The 22,220-nt window shown below is 47.2% G+C and overlaps 1 protein-coding gene across 2 annotated transcripts; it reads right to left on the bottom strand.

Annotated features, from left to right (window-relative positions):
* Window positions 1–1,423: 1,423 nt before the first annotated feature.
* On the bottom strand, window positions 1,424–21,967 carry VPS37D (VPS37D subunit of ESCRT-I). Of its 2 annotated transcripts, XM_075594486.1 has the most exons (4): window positions 21,669–21,967; window positions 11,508–11,679; window positions 6,184–6,266; window positions 1,424–4,152 (listed from the first exon to the last, which is right to left on the bottom strand). In XM_075594486.1, exons 1-4 carry the CDS (start codon window positions 21,909–21,911, stop codon window positions 3,361–3,363), a joined length of 1,290 nt encoding a protein of 429 aa, XP_075450601.1. In that variant the 5' UTR covers window positions 21,912–21,967; the 3' UTR covers window positions 1,424–3,360. The 2 variants fall into 2 exon arrangements, with proteins under 2 accessions (XP_075450601.1, XP_075450600.1); XM_075594485.1 differs by lacking the exons at window positions 1,424–4,152; window positions 6,184–6,266; window positions 11,508–11,679 and adding an exon at window positions 16,395–18,726 and having other exon boundaries at window positions 21,669–21,753.
* Between the last annotated feature and the right edge of the window lie 253 nt (window positions 21,968–22,220).

Raw genomic sequence — 22,220 nt, 5'->3', positions numbered from 1 at the left:
GACTCTAAGAACACCAGTTTGTGTTGCATCCCTTTCGCTCAATGTATGAAGGTGCTTTGCATTAACTTTGCTTTGCTTGTGTTACTAAGGACCAAGCTTCATTAAACCACTTACTGTAACATCATGTTAAGACTTCTGCGCTGGTCATACTGGCTGCTCTGTCTAAGGTAAGCGGTCAGCCACATCTGCTCCTAAAAAAAACAAGCATTTGCCCGTGATGTACAAGGTACGTCAATCGGGCACTGTAAAGGTCAAAGGTATGTTATTTAAGTCATCTACACTTAGTGTTACTCCTATCCAGACAATGAAACCGGGCTTTTGAGTGTATGCCCGGGTGTCACGCTACACTTAGGCATAATTTAAATAGCATAGCGTTATTTGCTAGCATTATTTCTCTCTCATCACAAAAGCCCTATTTCGGGATTTGGATAGGAGTAACACCAAGACTGGAATAACACCACGTTATTGGAAGGTAACGCGACGTTATATAACACTAACGTGATGCTATTCTAATGAGATGTAGCCGGGACATTGTTTCTACGTGTAATTAGCTGTAAGGATAGCATATTAACTCAGGGAACACAACGTCCGTTTCTGCTTTAGGCCACGTCTCCTTATGAGTTCTGATCTAAGTTAGATAGCTCATCTAACGGAGCTGTATGGATTTGGTCCTAAGTGATTCTGGAATCGGATGTAGCCTCAGTTAGGAAAGGAAATGCTCATCATGATCACATCATGGGACGAAACAACATTTTCAGCTGTTTTCTAAGGCGCAGGCAGTAATTACACCTCACATCTGGGAATAAGAGATGCAAGAAACTGCAATTAGTTTTATACATTGGATGACAGCTCAAATTGACAAAAGTGAAACATTCTGCATAACATCCAGGTATTGTAGGCACACATTGAGTCATCATAATACATTTCCTCTCTAGCCTACTCCAGTCCTCAAGGGCCACCGACAGGTAGGTTTTAAAGATATCCCTGTTTCAGCACAGATGGCTCAATCAGTGGCTCAGTCAATGACCGCGCCACCTGTGCTGAAGCAGGGATATCCTTAAAACCTGACCTGTTGGTGGTCCTTGAGAACTGGAGTTGCCCACTCCTGCCCTATAGTGATACTGCTGCAAATTATACAGGGTTGGTTGTGGCAGGATAGTAGCATGTTGGAGCACCCTTTGCCTAAAATACACAGATCATTAACCACCCTAATTAGTCAATGAGTGAAGCATGTAACTGAGAGCGGCTGCACAGCAATTACAGGAAACTAGAGAGGACCCAGCTCCCCTGCTGAGAAGAGGAGCTGTGTCCTGTACTGTCACAGACGTTGTCCTCTGCAGGAGATACGGGAAGTTATGCTCGGTCTAAAAAGTCGCCCGGATGTCAAAGAAATCAAGCGGAAAGTTAGGATTGGAAACCAAGATGAGAAAGAAACAGGATTTATTTGTATATATCAGAGGATCATAAAGAGTTACATCAACCAAACTACTGCGCAGACTGAGTGACGCGCAGTAAACACACAGAAACAAGGAGAGGCACACTGCACACACACTGCATCTACACCCGCAGAACTGCACTGCACACACAGAACCACATGCTGCAGCCACACACATACTCAAGCACACTCCAAGCACACATGCCGAGACAAGGATGGGAGAACACTGCACTCGCTCGGAGATAGGCCCGGCATCCACACAAGCAAGCGACACAAAAATGCATCCGCACACATTCAAAGGCACACACACGCACACCGCATCCACATCACACAATGTGCAGAGAATAGATTGCCCTCTCACTGGGATACATACAAACAAAGAAACACACGTGCATCTAAATGTGCACGCATCAACACACACACACACACACACTAAGTGCTGGTACTGGTTATCGCACCCATTGTGGCGTTATCTCCCATTCACTTTAATAGGAGTTAACACCGAAACAGGTGCAATAACCCACCCCGGCACTTGATAAGAGTGCCCCATAGACAGTTACCGAGCTTCTGCTAACAGAACCTGCCTACCCATAATGCATGGGACCTGGCCCGGGCTGTAGATACATTCCACCACTGATTTTCCCCTTACCCGCTGGAGGGCACTTTTAATGTTCTGAGCTTGCAGAGGCTTTACCTTGAGAGGGGGAGTCTCTACTAGAGACAAAATGAACTTATTGACTGTGGTATGTTTAAAATGTAAAGGCAGCTGATTGACACCATAAAAAAAAATAAAGTTTCAAAAAGTTTTAAAACATTTTCCATGGCTCTAAGCACATATGGGTTTTACAATCTTTATCTAATGTCTTCTGGTGATAAAACTGTTTGAGAGTCCTCCACTCTATAAGTGCATTTTTGCTGTTGTTTTGTCCTTTGTTTGTATAGTAATTATGGTGCCATCATTAGTCAAACAGATAAACATAAGTGGCAGATATGCCTGAAATCAGCAGACCCGGAGAAAAGGGAAACGTTGATTTTTAACAGAATGTAAATAAGTAAAATGTACTTTAGAGGGGATTAAGTCTTTGTAAGGAAGCTAATTACATCAATGGGTTATTTAAAATAAAAAATGTACCTGCTACCTAGCACTGCCCCTTTAATATTAAAGCTCAGGACAACGCCAGCCAGTTTGGGCATATACACACTCATGCACACTTTATCCGCACATACAGAGTCATACTGTACAGCATCCACAATTAGAAAGTCACTGCACTGACACTGCATTCATACAGAACCTCACTGCACATGCATACATCTTCTCTTACACACTCTGCATCTACACTCAGATACCGATATGCACCATACACAGCAATGCCCCGTATCTAAACACATACACACTGCAGCCACACACTTGCATGTTCCGCAAAAACCGCACCTACATACTGTATCTATGTGGAAATTCACTGCATCCATACAAAGGTATAAAATACGCACTCTCTGCACTCAGCCACATACATAAGAAACACACGACATACACAGTAAATCTGCACATGCACGCAATGCATACACTCTGCATACACAAGCATACAGTGCGTCTACAGACACACAATGCACACACACAAAGATAAGCAGTGGGTGCACATTGCATCCAGAGACGGCGAGTCAGAAACACACAGCACACACATTGCATCCAGACAGAGATACCCAGCGCAAACTCACTCAAGTGATACGCTGCGTCCAAATACACCCAACATGCACACTCTGCATCAGCATACAGCACACTCGCTGCATCCACGCACACAAATGAACCACACACCCTGCCTTGACAACGGAACACACTATGCCTGCAGACACACACGCACAGACAACTACCCTGTCCCCCGTCCCATAAATTGCCCCGCTCCCTTATCTGCCCGGAGCCCCCACACTTATCGCTTCGGAGGGTGCTGCTGCTGCTGCTGCCGCTGGGCTCTGGACAGCACCCTGAGGTGCCGGGTGCTCAGGAAGTAGATGCGAGCAATGAAGCGCAGAGGAGCCCTCGGGGGCTGCTGCTGCTGCTGAGCATTGGGGCGCCCCAGTGGTGGGAGGCAGCCAGGGGACTGGGCGGACGGACCCTGAAAAGGAGACAGCACCTCCGCTGGGATCAGCAATGCAGGTGTCATCCCGCATGGCAGGGGGGGCAGGCGGAATACTGCTGGGGGCATCTGTGAGGGGGCAGCAGGTGAAGGGATGGGCTGAGCACAGGCCTGGGGCATCTGATCTCTATGATGGTGGAGCTTTTCCTTGGGGTTGGAAGGCAGTTTCCGGTCAGGGGGCAGTTTGCTGGTCTGGATGGGCAGTTCTCGAGGTCGAGAGGGATGTTGCCCCACAGGGGCCGGATCACGAGGCTTCACTTGAGGGTCCCGGTTGGGGGGCAATTTGGTGGATTGAATGGGCAAGGCCTGCTTGGGAGGCAGTTTTCTGGACTGCTGGGGAAGTTCCTGAAGCTTTGGGGGCAGGTTCTGGTCAGAGGGTAGTTTGGTGGGTTGAGGGGGTAATTCCCGGTTGGGAGGCAGTTCTTGGGATTGGGGAGACTCATCCTGGTCAAGGGTCTCTCCCAGCAACTCCAGCAGCTTCTCGTTCTGGATTCTGCGGATGTGACACTGAGCCCGGAGCAAGTGATAAGAATCCAAGAAAACAAGGAGAGGGAGGGATCCCTCAAGGAACAGCTGAGAGAGGGCCTGGGGAGAAGCAGGGTAATATGGGGGAGGCGGGTGGGAGGGAGTTTGCAGAAGAGAAGACAGAGAGATGGTGAAAAAAAAAAAAAAAAGAGCAAGAGGGAAAAGAATAGAAGAGACAGAGAGAGAAAGGGTGAATGTATCATGGCGGGGAGAGAGATAGAGTGAGAGAGAGAGAGAGTGAGAGAGAGATAGAGCGAGAGAGCGAGAGAGATAGAGCGAGAGAGAGAGAGAGCGAGAGAGAGAGAGCGAGAGAGAGAGAGCGAGAGAGAGAGAGCGAGAGAGAGCGAGAGAGAGAGATAGAGCGAGAGAGAGAGAGCGAGAGAGAGAAATAGAGCGAGAGATAGAGCGAGCGAGAGAGAGATAGAGCGAGAGAGAGATAGAGCGAGAGATAGAGAGAGATAGAGCGAGAGAGAGAGAATGAGCGAGAGAGAGAGCGAGAGAGAGATAGAGCGAGAGATAGAGCGAGATAGAGCGAGAGAGAGAGAATGAGCGAGAGAGAGAGCGAGAGAGATAGAGCGAGAGAGAGAGAGATAGAGCGAGAGAGATAGGGCGAGAGAGACAGGGCGAGAGAGATAGGGCGAGAGAGAGCGGGCGAGAGAGAGAGAGACAGAGCGAGAGAGAGAGAGAGAGAGAGAGAGAGAGATAGAGCGAGAGAGAGAGATAGAGCGAGAGAGAGAGCGAGAGAGATAGAGCGAGAGAGAGAGCGAGAGAGATAGAGCGAGAGAGAGAGAGAGCGAGAGAGATAGAGCGAGAGAGAGAGATAGAGCGAGCGAGAGAGAGAGAGATAGAGCGAGAGAGAGAGAATGAGCGAGAGAGAGAGCGAGAGAGATAGAGCGAGAGCGAGAGAGATAGAGCGAGAGAGATAGGGCGAGAGAGACAGGGCGAGAGAGACAGGGCGAGAGAGCGGGCGAGAGAGAGAGAGAGAGAGAGAGAGAGAGAGAGAGAGAGAGAGAGAGAGAGGTAACGAATAATGTCAGGGAGGAATAAAAACAAGAGAAAAGACAATAGATGGAAAGAAAGAAGACGATGTTGTTCGAGGAACAAACAGACAAAAAGAAAGGAGCGAGGGTAATTGGCAAGAGTGACGCAGAAAAAGAAGGGGCGTGAGAGATGGAAAAGTATAGAAGAAAAAAAAAGGTTAAAACAAAAAACAAGAGAAAAAGAGAAGAGGGGGAAAAAACGTGAAAGAAAGCATTAGATGTGAGACATTGATGCACTGCAGGCGTGCAAGCACACCTTACACTACTTGTTTGGGAAGGTGGCTATCAGAGGCAAGTGTGTTTGGAAAAGTTTTTTTTATTGAGTAACACGTAATGACACAACAAATTCTCCAGTCAGTCCACAGGCACATGTGGTTGTTAGAGTCTTCATCATCATACAGCGTTAATTAGGATTCTGGACATGGAGATGTACCGGAGACCCTGAATTTTTGGATACCCACCTTCATCGGGACTCACCAAATCTTTAGCTTGAGCTATTTAGAACATTGTATACTGAAATCCTGGCTAAGAAATGGACAATGTTTGTTGTATCAACTTCACTGCTAAACTCTATAGGCTCTGATTAAGGATGTATAATAATAATTAAATAAAATCCTTTAAGAGATACGTTACAGACTTCTGGATCACTCCAAGCCCAATGACCTAAATCAATGACTCCCAACTCCACTCCTCCAGAACCCCCAACGGGTCAGATTTTAAGGATATTCCTGCTTGAGCACAGGGGGCACAGTCATTTTCATTGAACCAGGAATATCCTTAAAACCTGACTTGTTAGGGATTCTTGAGGAGTGGCGCTAGAACCACTGATCTAGATGATCTTGGGTAAAACAGATATGCTAAAGTTGTACAGGGTAAAAAAGAAAGTCCATATATAGAAGCACTGTAGGGAGTGAAATAAATGGCAAGCAGCCACACAGCACTCCATTCACCTACATGTCTGCAAATATATTTATACAGACTTAGATACTGTGACGTTTTTGTTGTCTTCCTTCTGGTTATTGATACAACTCAGAGACACAGACAGACTCACCTCACATTCTGCCTCCGTGCTCTGCAGCTCCTCCTGCAGGTGGCTGAGGGCTACGTGTGGGTTACATTCCTGCAAGAGGCACTCTGGGGAAAGACAGAGACTATAATCAGTTTTTCTTCAGATATATCAATGTTCTTCTTTCCCACTGAATATAGTGAGTCATTTCCATTGATTATCTACTGAGTTTTTGGTCCATGAGGTGCATTGTGCATGGAGCACATGGCAAACACCAAAAGGAGAGGAGAGGGAGAGGGAGAGAGAGAATACAAAACGGGAATGAAAAGGACTACGTGGAATATTGAGATGATGCACTATTTTGGATCACACGCACTATTGACCCTATTTGGTCACCTATCTGTTTTTAGTGCTTAAATTAGATGCATTCATACATTTTTTAACTCACCTGTGCATTGTCTTTAGGAGATGGTCATCTCATCAGCATTGTTTGTTTTAGTATTTTTTAGGCATGGCTTTGTCTTAGTATGTTAGTTGTAATAAATGTATATATTTTTTGTACTCACGCTATACCTATGAACATTCCGGGGACGTTTACACAGTTGAAGTCCTTTTCGCCCATTATTGAGGGGAATGTTTCCCCTTTCTTTAGGTATCTCTTCTTAATTATGGCACAGCCCTAGCACACCACCTTATTTACAAAATTGTTTTTTATTAAGTGGCTCGGAATTAATTAGTGGGATTGGAAGTGGGAATTTAGTTTTTTTTGTGCAGGAGAAGGACTCAGATACCAAGAGGTCCAGGAGTCGGATACAGAAAGACACTGAGAGGTACAGGGGAAGGACACAGAGAGACACAGAGAGGTACAGAGGAAAGACATGCAGAGACACCAATAGGTACAGGAGAAGGACACAGAGACACTGAGGTATACGAGATGAACACTGTGAGGTACAGGAGAAGGACACAGAGACACAGAAAGGTACAGGAGAAGGACACAGAGACACAGAAAGGTACAGGAGAATGACGCAGAAAGACACAGAGATACAGGAGAAGAACATGGAGGCACTGAGAGGTAGAGAAGAATGACGTAGAGAGACACCCAGAGGTAGAGGAGAAGGACCCATAGGCACAAAGAGGTACAGGAGAAGGGCACAGAGAAACAGAGAAGTGCAGGAGAAGAACACAGAGACACTGAGAGGTACAGGAGAAGGACACAGAAAGACACCGAGAGCTACAGGAAAATGACACAGAAAGACACCAAGAGCTACAGGAGAAAGACACAGAGACACCAAAATGTACTGTACAGGAAAAGGACACAAAGAAACCGAGAAGTACAGGAGAAGGACACAAAGAAACCGAGAAGTACAGGAGAAGGACACAAAGAAACCGAGAAGTACAGGAGAAGGACACAAAGAAACCGAGAAGTACAGGAGAAGGACACAAAGAAACCGAGAAGTACAGGAGAAGGACACAAAGAAACCGAGAAGTACAGGAGAAGGACACAAAGAAACCGAGAAGTACAGGAGAAGGACACAAAGAAACCGAGAAGTACAGGAGAAGGACACAAAGAAACCGAGAAGTACAGGAGAAGGACACAAAGTCACTGAGATGGAAAGGAGAAGAACACTGAGAGGTACAGAAGAATTACATAGAGAGACACCCAGAAGTACATGCAAAGGACACAGAGAAACCGAGAAGTGCAGGAGAAGGACACAGAGAAACCGAGAAGTGCAGGAGAAGGACACAGAATGGCACCGAGATGTACAGGAGAACACAGAGACACCGAGAGGTAAAGGAGAAGGACACAAAGACCCAAAAATGTACAGGAGAAGGAAACAGAAAGACACCCAGAGGTACAGCAGTAGGACACAGAGAGGTACTGTACAGGAGAAGGATACAGAGACACCGAGAGGTACAGTAGATTGAGTAGAAGGACACAGATAAATTCAGAGAGGTACAGTAGAAGGGCACAGAAGGTACAGGAGAAGGATATACTGTAGGGAGACGCCAAAAGGTACAAGTGAAGGACAGAGGTACAGGAGAAGGACACGGAGAAATAAAAGGAAGATGTGCAGACCCACAAAAAGAACAGGGACAAACACACAAAGCGACAAAACACACTGACATACAGGACACAAAAACACAATACAACATAGGATAAATATACAAAAACAGGACATACTGGAACAAAGGATTAACACACTTTGAAATGCACAAACAGGGAACCACTGGATACAAACAATTTAACATGGGACAAACATACAAACATGGGTCAAGAATGCTCATATGCAAACACAAACACACTGAAACAAAAGACACACTGAAACAGGAGACACGCACACACAGAAATCTGGGGCACACAGATGTGGAAAAGCACGAGAAAACACATAGAAACACAGAGCACAAATACACAGAAACTGTCAAAACGCACATATGATAAAGCACAAACACACACACAACACAAAATATGTACTGAAACATGACAAACACATTGAAATATACACCACGCAGAAACAGAAATACAGAGGACACACACCAAATCATGAAACTAACACACACGCTAAGATAGAGAATACACAGGAACGCAAACACATACAGTACACACAACAGCTGAAATATAAGACACACACTTATACTAAGACATAGGATGCATACACAAATACAATAAAAAAAACACAGTGAGATATGAAACGTGCATACAGAGACCCATAACAAACACAAACGCTGGAACTGCTGACATACACAAGAAACAGAAACACGGACAAACACTGAGAAACATGAACACAGAACAAAAATACACAAAAACTTGTGATGAACATACACAGAAACACAGAACACAATCACACACAGAAACAGAGGCACACGCACACACCTGTGCTCGTGGGACGAGTATACACAGAAACACAGAACACAATCACACACAGAAACACAGGCACACGCACACACCTGTGCTCGTGGGACGAGCACACACAGAAACACAGAACACAATCACACACAGAAACACAGGCACACACCTGTGCTCGTGGGACGAGCACACACAGAAACACAGAACACAATCACACACAGAAACAAAGGCACAAGCACACACCTGTGCTCGTGGGATGAGCACACACAAACACAGAACACAATCACACACAGAAACACAGGCACACGCACACACCTGTGCTCGTGGGATGAGCACACACAAACACAGAACACAATCACACACAGAAACACAGGCACACGCACACACCTGTGCTCGTGGGATGAGCACACACAGAAACACAGAACACAATCACACACAGAAACACAGGCACAAGCACACACCTGTGCTCGTGGGATGAGCACACACAGAAACACAGAACACAATCACACACAGAAACACAGGCACACACCTATGCTCGTGGGATGAGCACACACAGAAACACAGAACACAATCACACACAGAAACACAGGCACAAGCACACACCTGTGCTCGTGGGATGAGCACACACAGAACACAATCATACACACACTGAAAAACATGACACATGTACGTACAGACACGGGGGATGCATACCAATACTGCCTTTAGCATGGAACATTCATACACTCACACAATGAAACGCTGGATATTCACGCAGACACACACACAAATAAAAAGCAGGTAAAGTATATATTGGCAACAAGGCACAACATTCCAACGTTTCGGTCCCCAAAATGGGACCTTCCTCAAGGTGGTGCAGACATTATCGTTAACTTACAAATATGTTATGGGACTTGCACCTACCTGTACATATCTGCTAATGGAGTGCCGACTGACTTTGTTTAAAAAAAATAATATATATATATATATATATATATATATATATATATATAATCAAAAAATAAATAGATGATACCGTTCTGTGGCTAACAAAATGCTTTTAATTGTGCGAGCTTTCGAGATACACTGATCTCTTCTTCCGGCGATGTTACAAAGAAGAGATCAGTGTATCTCGAAAGCTCGCACAATTAAAAGCATTTCGTTAGCCACAGAACGATATCATCTATTTATTTTTTGATTATTGAAGCTCGGCTAACACGGTACTGATACCTCTACACATTATATATATATATACCATAACACTGAGTTAAGTTATGGTGAGTAAAAAAAGTGATAAAAACCCTCCACAGGAAAGCAAATATGCAAATACAACTGTATGCTCATCTGCATGTCTTAGGCAGGTCTGCAACCCCGCCTTTCCCCATTATCACCCAGCATTCAGCCCTTCCACTGCAGCAAGGGATTCTGGGAAATGACATGCAAATGAGCACACAGTGTCACTTTTTGCCTCAAAAACCATTTTTAACATGGTTCCCTATAGGCTTAAGCTTGCTGCATGGTCACAGCTTTGAGCACAGCCAGGGTTAAGGTGCATACCCAGAAAACCACCCACAGACAGCTGTTTTGACCTTAATGGGTCTCATCAGTGTGGGGTTGATTTTAACTGGGTATGCAAAGAGGCTATGGGATAGGCTAAACCATAATACTGAGTTAACATACCCAGTTAAAATCAACCCCACACTGATGAGACCCATTAAGGTTGAAACAGCTGTCTGTGGGTGGGTTTTCTGGGTATGCACCTTAACCCTGGCTGTGCTCAAAGCTGTGACCATGCAGCAAGCTTAAGCCTATAGGGAACCATGTTAAAAATGGTTTTTGAGGCAAAAAGTGACACTGTGTGCTCATTTGCATGTCATTTCCCAGAATCCCTTGCTGCAGTGGAAGTGCTGTATGCTGGGTGATAATGGGGAAAGGTGGGGTTGCAGACCTGCCTAAGACATGCAGATGAGCATTCAGTTGTATTTGCACACACATACATACATATATTATATATATATATATATATATATATATATATATATATATATACATACATACATACATACACACACATCTCAACCCCGTTATAACGCGATCCGTTACAACACGAATCCGCTTATAACGCGATGCAAGCGTGGCTCCCAATCTTCGTATTTATGAACACTTTACAACACGATTATTGGGATCTTAAATACTTTATTGTACAATGCATACAATTGTACATTATTTCTAACGCGATGTGATTCTTTGAACCCCAAGCACTGCGTTATAAAGGGGGTTGATATATATATATATATATATATATACACACACACACACACACACACACACACACTATTTATGGGAACAGCAAAAAAAAATTCAGAATGTGAAAGGAAAGGGACAGATGTTACATACAGAACTACAAATAGTTTTCTCATAAAAGAAATGAAGCTGTAGGTATGTAAAATAAAGAGCCGTAGTGGCCCTCAGTCCCTCCCTAGGGATGTGAAACGTTTACCACAGGCTGCTGTACACACGAGCAGAGAAAAGCGGCCACACTCACGAATCTTTCGGAGTTTCCCGCGGCAGGACGCACACGTCTCACGCAGCAGTTGGTATTTGATCGCCAGGTTGGCTTTTCCGGTCTCCAGGCGCGGGCGGAGGGAGAGGTTTTTCTGAGCAAGTTCAAAGTTAGAGGCCAGAGATGCTTTCCTCTCCTCCTGCAGAGACTGCACCTGAAGGTGAGAGACAGAGGAGGTACAGAGACAAGGAGAAGCAGAAGAGGTACAGAGATAAGGAGAGGAAGAGGGAGGTACAGAGACAAGGAGAGGAAGAGGGAGGTACAGAGACAAGGAGAGGAAGAGGGAGGTACAGAGACAAGGAGAGGCAAAGGGAGGTACAGAGACAAGGAGAGGAAGAGGGAGGTACAGAGACAAGAAGAGGCAGAGGGAGATACAGAGACAAGGTGAGGCAAAGGGAGATACAGAGACAAGGTGAGGCAGAGGGAGGTACAGAGACAAGGTGAGGCTGAGGGAGATACAGAGACAAGGTGAGGCAGAGGGAGATACAGAGACAAGGTGAGGCAGAGGGAGATACAGAGACAAGGTGAGGCAGAGGGAGATACAGAGACAAGGTGAGGCAAAGGGAGATACAGAGACAAGGTGAGGCAGAGGGAGATACAGAGACAAGGTGAGGCAGAGGGAGATACAGAGACAAGGTGAGGCAGAGGGAGATGCAGAGACAAGGTGAGGCAGAGGGAGATACAGAGACAAGGTGAGGCAGAGGGAGATGCAGAGACAAGGTGAGGCAGAGGGAGATACAGAGACAAGGTGAGGCAGAGGGAGATACAGAGACAAGGTGAGGCAGAGGGAGATACAGAGACAAGGTGAGGCAGAGGGAGATACAGAGACAAGATGAGGCAAAGGGAGATACAGAGACAAGGTGAGGCAGAGGGAGGTACAGAGACAAGGTGAGGCAGAGGGAGATACAGAGACAAGGTGAGGCAGAGGGAGATACAGATACAAGGAGAGGCAGAGGGAGATACAGAGACAAGGTGAGGCAGAGGGAGATACAGAGACAATGTGAGGCTGAGGGAGATACAGAGTCAAGAAGAGGCAGAGGATGTACAGAGTCAAGGAAATGAAGAGGGAGGTACAGAGACAAGGATAGACAGAGAAGGTACAGAGACAAGGATAGACAGAGAAGGTACAGAGACAACGATAGACAGAGAAGGTACAGAGACAAGAAGAGGCAGAGTAGGTACAGAGATAGGGAAATGGAGAGGCAGAAACAGAGACAATGAGAGGTAGAGGAGGTACAGAGACAAGGAAAGTCAGAGGAGATACACAGACAAGGAGAGGCAGAGGGAGGTATCGAGACAAGAAGAGGCAGAGGGAGATACAGGGACAAGGATATGCAGAGGGAAGTACAGAGACAATAAGAGGAAGAGGAGGAACAGAGACAAGGAGAGGATGAGGAGGCACAGAGACAAAAAGAGACCGAGGGATGTACAGAGGCAAGGAGAAGCAGAGGACAAGGAGCGGAAGAGAAGGTACATGGACAAGGAGAGGCAGCGGGGGTACAGAGAGAAGAAGAGACAGAGGGAGGTACAGAGACAATGAGTGGCAGAGGGAGATACAGTGAAAAGGACAGACAGAGGAGGTAAAGAGACAAGGAGAGGCAGAGGGAGGTACAGAGAAAATGTAGAGGCAGAGAAAGATACAGAAACCAGGAGAGGCAGAGGAAGTACAGAGACAATGAGAGGCAGAAGAAGGTACAGAGACAAGGAGAGACAGAGCAGGTGCAGGAACAAGAAGAGGCAGAGGAGTGTACAGAGACAAAAAAAAGTCAGAGGGAGGTACAGAGACAAGGATAGACAGAAGGAGATACAAAGACAAGGAGAGACAGAAGGAGATACAAAGATAAGGAGAGGCAGAGGAGGTACAGAGTCAAGAAGAGGCAGAGGTTGGTACAGAGACAAGGAGAAGCAGAGGGTGGTACAGAGACAAGGAGAGACAGAAGGAGATACAGAGACCTGGAGAGACAGAGGAGGTACAGAGAAAAGGAGAGGCAGAGAAGATATTGAGACAAGGAGAGGCAAAGGTTGATACAGAGACAAGGAGAGACAGAGGAGGTACAGAGACAAGGACAGGCAGAGGGAGGTACAGGGACAAGGAGAGGCAAGGTCGGTACAGAGACAAAGAGAGGCAGAGTCAGAGACAGAGACAAGGAGAGGCAGAGGTGGTACAGAGACAAGATGAGGCAGAGGGACATACAGAGACAAGGAGAGACAGAGGAAGACACAGAGACATGGAGAGGCAGAGGAAGACAGAGACAAGGAGAGGCAGAGGAAGACACAGAGTCAAGGAGAGACAGAGGAAGACACAGACAAGGAGAGGCAGATGAGGTAGAGAGACAAGGAGAGGCAGAGGCCGGTACAGCAACAAGGAGAGACAGAAGGAGGTACAGTGACAAGCTGAGGCTGAGGAAGATACAGAGACAAGGAGAGGCAGAGGAGATACAAAGACAAGGAGAGGCAGAGGAGATACAGACACAAGAAGAGGCAGAAGAAGACAGAGACAAGGAGAGGCAGAGGAGGTACAGATACAAGGGGAGGCAGAGGAGGTACAGATACAAGGGGAGACAGAGGAGGTACAGATACAAGGGGAGACAGAGGAGGTACAGATACAAGTAGAGACATATGGAGGTAAAGAGAACAGGAGAGTCAGAGGGAGATAGAGAGACCAGGAAAGTCAGTCTATGTACAGAGACAAGAAGAGGTAGAGGGAGATACAGAAATACAGAGACAAGGAGAGGCAGAGGAGGTACAGAGACAAGGAGAGAGGGAGGAGGTACAGAGACAAGGAGAGAGGGAGGAGGTACAGAGACAAGGATAAGCCAAGCAAGATGCAGGGTCAAATAGAGACTGAGGAGGTACAGAGACAAGGAGAGGCTGAGGGAGATACAGAGACAAGGAGAGGCTGAGGGAGATACAGAGACAAGGAGAGGCTGAGGGAGATACAGAGACAAGGAGAGGCTGAGGGAGATACAGAGAGAAGGAGAGGCTGAGGGAGATACAGAGAGAAGGAGAGGCTGAGGGAGATACAGAGACAAGGAGAGGCTGAGGGAGATACAGAGACAAGGAGAGGCAGAGGACGTAAAGAGACAAGGAGAGGCAGAGGAGATATAGAGACAAGGAGAGGTAGAGGAGATATAGAGACGAGGCAGAGGGAGCTACAGAGACAAGGAGAGGTGGTACAGAGACAAGAAGAGGCATAGCAAGACACAGAGTCAAGTATAGGCTGATAAGGTACAGAGACAAGGAGGGGCAGAGGAATATCCAGAGTCAAATAGGGGCTGAGGACGTACAGAGACAAGGAGAGGCAGAGGAGGTACAAACACAAGAAGAGACAGAGGCTGATACATAGACAAGGAGAGGCAGAGGTGGTACAGAGACAAGAAGAGGCAGAGGATGTACAGAGCCAAGGAGAGGCAGAAGAGGTACAGAGACAAGGAGAAGCAAAGGAGGAACAGAGACAATGAAAGGCAGAGGGAGATATAGAGACAAGGAGAGGTAGAGGAAGATATAGATACAAGAAGAGGCAGAGGAGGTACAGAGACAAGGGGAGACAGAAGGAGGTACAAAGACAAGGCCAGGCTGAGGGAGATACAGAGAGAGGCAGAGGATGTACAGAGACAAGGAGAGGCAGAGGAGATATAGAGACAAGGAGAGGAACAGGGAGTTACAGAGACAAGGAGAGACAGAGGAGATACAAAGACAACTAGAGGCAGAGGAGATAGAGACAAGCAGAGGCCGAGGGAGGTAAAGAGACAAGGAGAGGCAGAGGATGTACAGAGACAAGGAGAGGCAGAGGATGTACAGAGACAAGGAGAGGCAGAGGGAGATAGAGAGACCACGAGAGGCAGGGGAGGTACAGAGACAAGGAGATATAGAGGAAAAAACAGAGACAAGGACAGGCAGAGGGAGGTACAGAGAAAAGGAGAGGCAGAGGTCGATACAGAGACAAGGAGAGACAGAAGGAGGTACAAAGACAAGGAGAGACAGGTGAAGACACAGATACAAGGAGAGGCAGAAGAAAACACAAAGACAAGGAGAGGCAGAGGAGGTACAGAGAAATGGAGAGGCAGAGGAGGCACCGAGACAAGGAGAGACAGATGAAGACACAGAGACAAGGAGAGGCAGAGGAAGATACAGCCAAGTAGAGGCAGAAGAGGTACAGAGAGAAGGAGAAGCAGATGAGGAACAGACAATGAAAGGCAGAGGGAGATACAGAGACAAGGAGAGGCAGATGAAGATACAGAGACCGGGAGAGGCAGAGGTGGTACAGAGACCAGGAGAGGCAGAGGGAATTACAGAGAAAAGGAGAGGCAGAGGAAGATACAGAGTCAAGTAGGGTCTGAGGAGGTACAATGAAAGGCAGAGGGAGATACGGAGACAAGGAGAGATAGAGGAAGATACAAGAAGAGGCAGAGGTTGATACAGAGACAAGGAGAGGCAGAGGCGGTACAGAGACAAGGAGAGGCAGGGGAGGTACAGAGACAAGGAGAGGAAAATGAAGAAACAGGGACAAGGAGAGGCAGAGGAGGTACAGAGACAAGGAGAGACAGAGGGAGTTACAGAGAAATGAGGAGGCCCCGAGACAAGGAGAGACAGATGAAGACACAGAGACAAGGAGAGGCAGAGGAAGATACAGTCAAGTAGAGGCAGAAGAGGTACAGATACAAGGAGAAGCAGATGAGGAACAGACAATGAAAGGCAGAGGGAGATACAGAGACAAGGAGAGGCAGAGGGAGTTACAGAGAAAAGGAGAGGCAGGGGAGGTACAGGGTCAAGTAGGGGCTGAAGAGGTACAGAGACAAGGAGAGGCTGAGGGAGATACAGAGAGAAGGAGAGGCTGAGGGAGATACAGAGAGAAGGAGAGGCTGAGGGAGATACAGAGACAAGGAGAGGCTGAGGGAGATACAGAGACAAGGAGAGGCAGAGGACGTAAAGAGACAAGGAGAGGCAGAGGAGATATAGAGACAAGGAGAGGTAGAGGAGATATAGAGACGAGGCAGAGGGAGCTACAGAGACAAGGAGAGGTGGTACAGAGACAAGAAGAGGCATAGCAAGATACAGAGTCAAGTATAGGCTGATAAGGTACAGAGACAAGGAGGGGCAGAGGAATATCCAGAGTCAAATAGGGGCTGAGGACGTACAGAGACAAGGAGAGGCAGAGGAGGTACAAACACAAGAAGAGACAGAGGCTGATACATAGACAAGGAGAGGCAGAGGTGGTACAGAGACAAGAAGAGGCAGAGGATGTACAGAGCCAAGGAGAGGCAGAAGAGGTACAGAGACAAGGAGAAGCAAAGGAGGAACAGAGACAATGAAAGGCAGAGGGAGATATAGAGACAAGGAGAGGTAGAGGAAGATATAGATACAAGAAGAGGCAGAGGAGGTACAGAGACAAGGGGAGACAGAAGGAGGTACAAAGACAAGGCCAGGCTGAGGGAGATACAGAGAGAGGCAGAGGATGTACAGAGACAAGGAGAGGCAGAGGAGATATAGAGACAAGGAGAGGAACAGGGAGTTACAGAGACAAGGAGAGACAGAGGAGATACAAAGACAACTAGAGGCAGAGGAGATAGAGACAAGCAGAGGCCGAGGGAGGTAAAGAGACAAGGAGAGGCAGAGGATGTACAGAGACAAGGAGAGGCAGAGGATGTACAGAGACAAGGAGAGGCAGAGGGAGATAGAGAGACCACGAGAGGCAGGGGAGGTACAGAGACAAGGAGATATAGAGGAAAAAACAGAGACAAGGACAGGCAGAGGGAGGTACAGAGAAAAGTAGAGGCAGAGGTCGATACAGAGACAAGGAGAGACAGAAGGAGGTACAAAGACAAGGAGAGACAGGTGAAGACACAGATACAAGGAGAGGCAGAAGAAAACACAAAGACAAGGAGAGGCAGAGGAGGTACAGAGAAATGGAGAGGCAGAGGAGGCACCGAGACAAGGAGAGACAGATGAAGACACAGAGACAAGGAGAGGCAGAGGAAGATACAGCCAAGTAGAGGCAGAAGAGGTACAGAGAGAAGGAGAAGCAGATGAGGAACAGACAATGAAAGGCAGAGGGAGATACAGAGACAAGGAGAGGCAGATGAAGATACAGAGACCGGGAGAGGCAGAGGTGGTACAGAGACCAGGAGAGGCAGAGGGAATTACAGAGAAAAGGAGAGGCAGAGGAAGATACAGAGTCAAGTAGGGTCTGAGGAGGTACAATGAAAGGCAGAGGGAGATACGGAGACAAGGAGAGATAGAGGAAGATACAAGAAGAGGCAGAGGTTGATACAGAGACAAGGAGAGGCAGAGGCGGTACAGAGACAAGGAGAGGCAGGGGAGGTACAGAGACAAGGAGAGGAAAATGAAGAAACAGGGACAAGGAGAGGCAGAGGAGGTACAGAGACAAGGAGAGACAGAGGGAGTTACAGAGAAATGAGGAGGCCCCGAGACAAGGAGAGACAGATGAAGACACAGAGACAAGGAGAGGCAGAGGAAGATACAGTCAAGTAGAGGCAGAAGAGGTACAGATACAAGGAGAAGCAGATGAGGAACAGACAATGAAAGGCAGAGGGAGATACAGAGACAAGGAGAGGCAGAGGGAGTTACAGAGAAAAGGAGAGGCAGGGGAGGTACAGGGTCAAGTAGGGGCTGAAGAGGTACAGAGACAAGGAGAAGCAGAGGAGGAACAGAGACAATGAAAGGCAGAGGGAGATACAGAGACAAGGAGAGGTAGAGGAAGATACAAGAAGAGGCAGAGGTTGATACAGCGACAAGGAGAGGTAGAGGCGGTACAGAGACAATGAGAGGCAGGGGAGGTACAGAGACAAGGAGAGGAAGGTACATAGACAAGGAGACGCAGGTACATAGACAAGGAGAGGAAGGTACATAGACAAGGAGACGCAGGTACATAGACAAGGAGAGGTAGGTACATAGACAAGGAGAGGCAGGTGAAGATACAGAGACAAGGAGAGAAAGAGAGATGTATAGAGACAAGGAGAGGCAGAGAGAGATACAGAGACAAGGAGAGACAGAGAGAGATACAGAGACAAGGAGAGACAGAGAGAGATACAGAGACAAGGAGAGACAGAGGAGGTACAGAGAAAGGAGAGGCAGAGGAGGCACCGAGACAAGGAGAGGCAGAGGAGGCACCGAGACAAGGAGAGGCAGAGGAGGCACCGAGACAAGGAGAGGCAGAGGTAGATACAGAGTCAAATAGAGGCTGAGGAGGTACAGAGACAAGGAGAGCCATAGGGCGGTACAGAGACAAGGAGAGCCATAGGGCGGTACAGAGACAAGGAGAGGCAGTAGAGGTACAGAGACAAGGAGAAGCAGACGGATGTATAGAGACAAGTAGAGACAGAGGTAGTTACAGAGAAAGGAGAGGCAGAGGGAGTTACAGAGAAAGGAGAGGCAGAGGGAGTTACAGAGAAAGGAGAGGCAGAAGGATGTATAGAGACAAGGAGAGGCAGAAGGAGTTATGGCCAGAAGGAAATATAGACATAAGGAGAGGCAGAGGGAGATACAGTGACAATGAAAGGCAGAGTAGGTAAAGAAACAAGGAGAGACAGAAGGAGATACAGAGAGAAATGCAGAGGCATAGACGAATATGACAATAAATTGTGCAGAGATAAAGATATAGCTGGAGATACAGAAACAGGGAGAGCGATACAGAGAGGTGGAAAAAATACATCTAGGAACAATGTGATACACAAAATAAAATAAAAAATCTATGCAACAGAATTGTACCACTTTTGCCTTTATAGATAATCCCCATTGAGCAAGTGTGGCCAACTCCCGTCCTCATGGGCTACCAACAGGTCAGGTTTTCAGGATATACCTGCTTCAGCACAGGTGGCTCAATCAGTTGCTCAGTAGAAGAATGATATATACAGGCACAGGTGCTGAAGCAGGGATATCCTGATCTGTTGGTGGACCTTGAAAACTGGAATTGCCCACCCTTGCTATAGAGTGAGGCCCAGAGAAATGGTATATGTAGATAGATGGGGTTATTCACTTAACTGCGATAGTGCAGATCGGGGCGCTATCACGTGGAAACACCCACTGACTTCAATGGACGTTTCTGGTCAGTAATGCTCCAAGCGGCACTATCGCAGTTGAATGAATAACCTCCAGAGAGAAACAGCGACACGGGCAGAGCCTGAGACAAGAAGGGGTCAAAATAATTAGGGATAGTTCCAGCTAGACAGATGTGGAGGGAAATAGGGTAAACAGATGTGGAGGAGTATACAAAGAGAGAATAGGTATAAGGAGGAAGAGAGAGGGGTGGGAGAGGGGGAAAGGAAGCGAGATACAGATAGATACAGACAAAAGGGGTGAGAAATCAAAAGGGATACTGTATGGACACAGAACAATTCCAGATATGCAAAGGCAAAAAGAGACAGAGGTAAACGCAATAATACCTAGAGAGAGGGAATAATAGACAGTGATAAACATAGAGACAGGTCCAATAAAGAGTGAAGCATATGGGTACAGAGACACAACATTGACATGTAGGATCAAACAAAGAAAGGAATAAAAAGAAATAAAGGAACAGATAGGGACAGAGACCTAGGGGGGATACAATATTGGGGAGCGTAGGAAAGAAAGAACAAACAAAGGATGCAGGAAGAGGGAGAGAGAAACAGGGAGAGGGGCGATGTATAGAAAAGCCGGATAAAGCACTGGAAGGAGAGAGACAGACTGAGGGATCAGTGCACGGAGGGAGAGCCTGTCACCGTCAGGCCTGCAATATCATAATAAACACTAGTGCCACAATGAATTGCAATGTAGGTTTATAAAAACAATGTGCGTGCTGTATGTGACAAGCGTGTTGTAGGTGTGCTGTATAGTGGATATCCAGAGAAATAGGCTGCACAAGGCTGACATACATCTGTAGAGGTTGGGAGGCCTGTGTGAATGTGTATGTCGAGAAGGCGCTACAGGTTCTGTGTATACACATCAGAAAGCTGCACGGTACAGGCTGTGTGTAATCATAAGAAGGCTATGTGGGTGGTACGGGCCCAGCCTACTGTATGTATCAGAAAGGTCTGTGGTTGCTACACTTCTCTGCCTGTACATATAAACATGCACAGATGTTACAGGCTGTGTGTGTACATCAGGGATGGTTCTCATACACCCTGGTTAGACTAGGTGCTTTAGGCTTTGTGCATACACAAAGGAAATGAATTGATGCTACGTGCCCTATATAAACACCAGGGTGTATGGCAATCACAGGTTCTATTTGTTAGACGGTGTATAGGTGCTGCCAAGTCTCTACATAGCCCAGGTGTGGGATACAGCCTCTCAGTCAGTATACATCACGAGGATATACAGTATCAGTGCTATAGGCCCTAAAAACACACCAGGAGTGTATGCACGCTACAGGCTTCGGATACACTAAATCACAGGAGTGCATGATGTCTACAGGGTCTTTGTTTACACCTGGAACATCTAGGGATGCTAATGGCTGTATTTATTTGCAAGGAAGACAAATAGGTGCTCTGAGCTCCTTGGATGGTGTATATCCAATGTATGATTTAGACCTGGTTGTATAATTAAAAGATGATACATCAGGAAGGTCTGTAAGTGCTATAGCCTCTGTTTATTTATCATGATGGTGAATAGGGGCTGAGTGGTTGCAGGTAATATACTGTAGGCTGTATGCATAATTCAGGCAGGCCTATAGGAAATTATACACTGGGGTCCAGGTATACAGCAGCAGGCTCCATAGGTTATATCTATACTGTACACCATGGGGTTGTTTGTAAAATAAAAGATCCAAAAATACACCATGAAGGTCTGTAGGTAATATACGCTCCATGTATATACCAGGAGAGCCTATGGGTGATACCAGCTCCATTTATATTCTGTATAGGTGACACAGACACCATTTATAAACCAGGATGGTCTCTAGGTGACATGGGCTACACGTATACACCAGATGAGTCTATAGGTGATGCAGGCACCTTGCATACACCAGAAGGGTCTATAGGCTCCGTGTATATACATCATGGGTTGGGATGTATGACAGCTCCAAGCTCAACAGGCAGGATCTGCAGCTGCTCCCATGTCTCCATAGGTGATGTATGCCCATAGTGGTATACACACACAGACACATATACACACACACACACAGCTGCCTGGATACAGCAGCCCTGGTACCTGCTCGCTCAGCCGGACGATGCGCTGCAGCTTCCCCTCGTCCTGCAGAAGCTGCCGGAGCTGATCGGTACTCAGCACCCCGAACCGGTCCGATGGGCTGGAGCCGCCGGCCTCCGGGGAAGGATCGGGGCGGGCGGAGGCTTTGGAGCCGCCGGGTTCCGAGGAGGACGGGTGAGGGCGGCTGGCTCCCGGCTTGGCGCTGCTGTGCTCCGGGGACGGGTGGGAGCGGCTCCCCGGGTTCATGCTGCCGGGCTCCGGGTCCACTCTCAATCCCGCGGTCCCCGCAGTCTGCAGCGGGGGGTGCAATACCCGGAGCAGCCGCCAGAGGGCGCCCGGCGCCTTCTCTATGTGTCCAGCTCGGGGTGTCATAGATGCCGCCTGGAGCTGTGTCTGCTTATACCCAGTGCTAAATATACACCCTCATTGCACTGTGTGTGTGTGTGTGTGTGTGTGTGTGTGTGTGTGTGTGTGTGTGTGTGTGTGTGTGTGTGTGTGTGTGTGTACGCACTATATGCACTATATGCTAAATATATAGAGAGAGTGAGAGTATAT

Source organism: Ascaphus truei, chromosome 3, assembly GCF_040206685.1.
Source record: "Ascaphus truei isolate aAscTru1 chromosome 3, aAscTru1.hap1, whole genome shotgun sequence".
Taxonomy (NCBI): Eukaryota; Metazoa; Chordata; class Amphibia; order Anura; family Ascaphidae; genus Ascaphus; species Ascaphus truei.
The sequence above is the reverse complement of the archived record's forward strand: the minus strand, read 5'-3'. Positions and strand labels throughout refer to the sequence as shown.

What these genes read in the sequence shown, in the direction of transcription:
- VPS37D (XM_075594485.1), bottom strand. Translation starts at nt 18,416, where the DNA reads ATGTACCTGCGTCTCCTTGTCTATGTACCTTCCTCTCCTTGTCTATGT.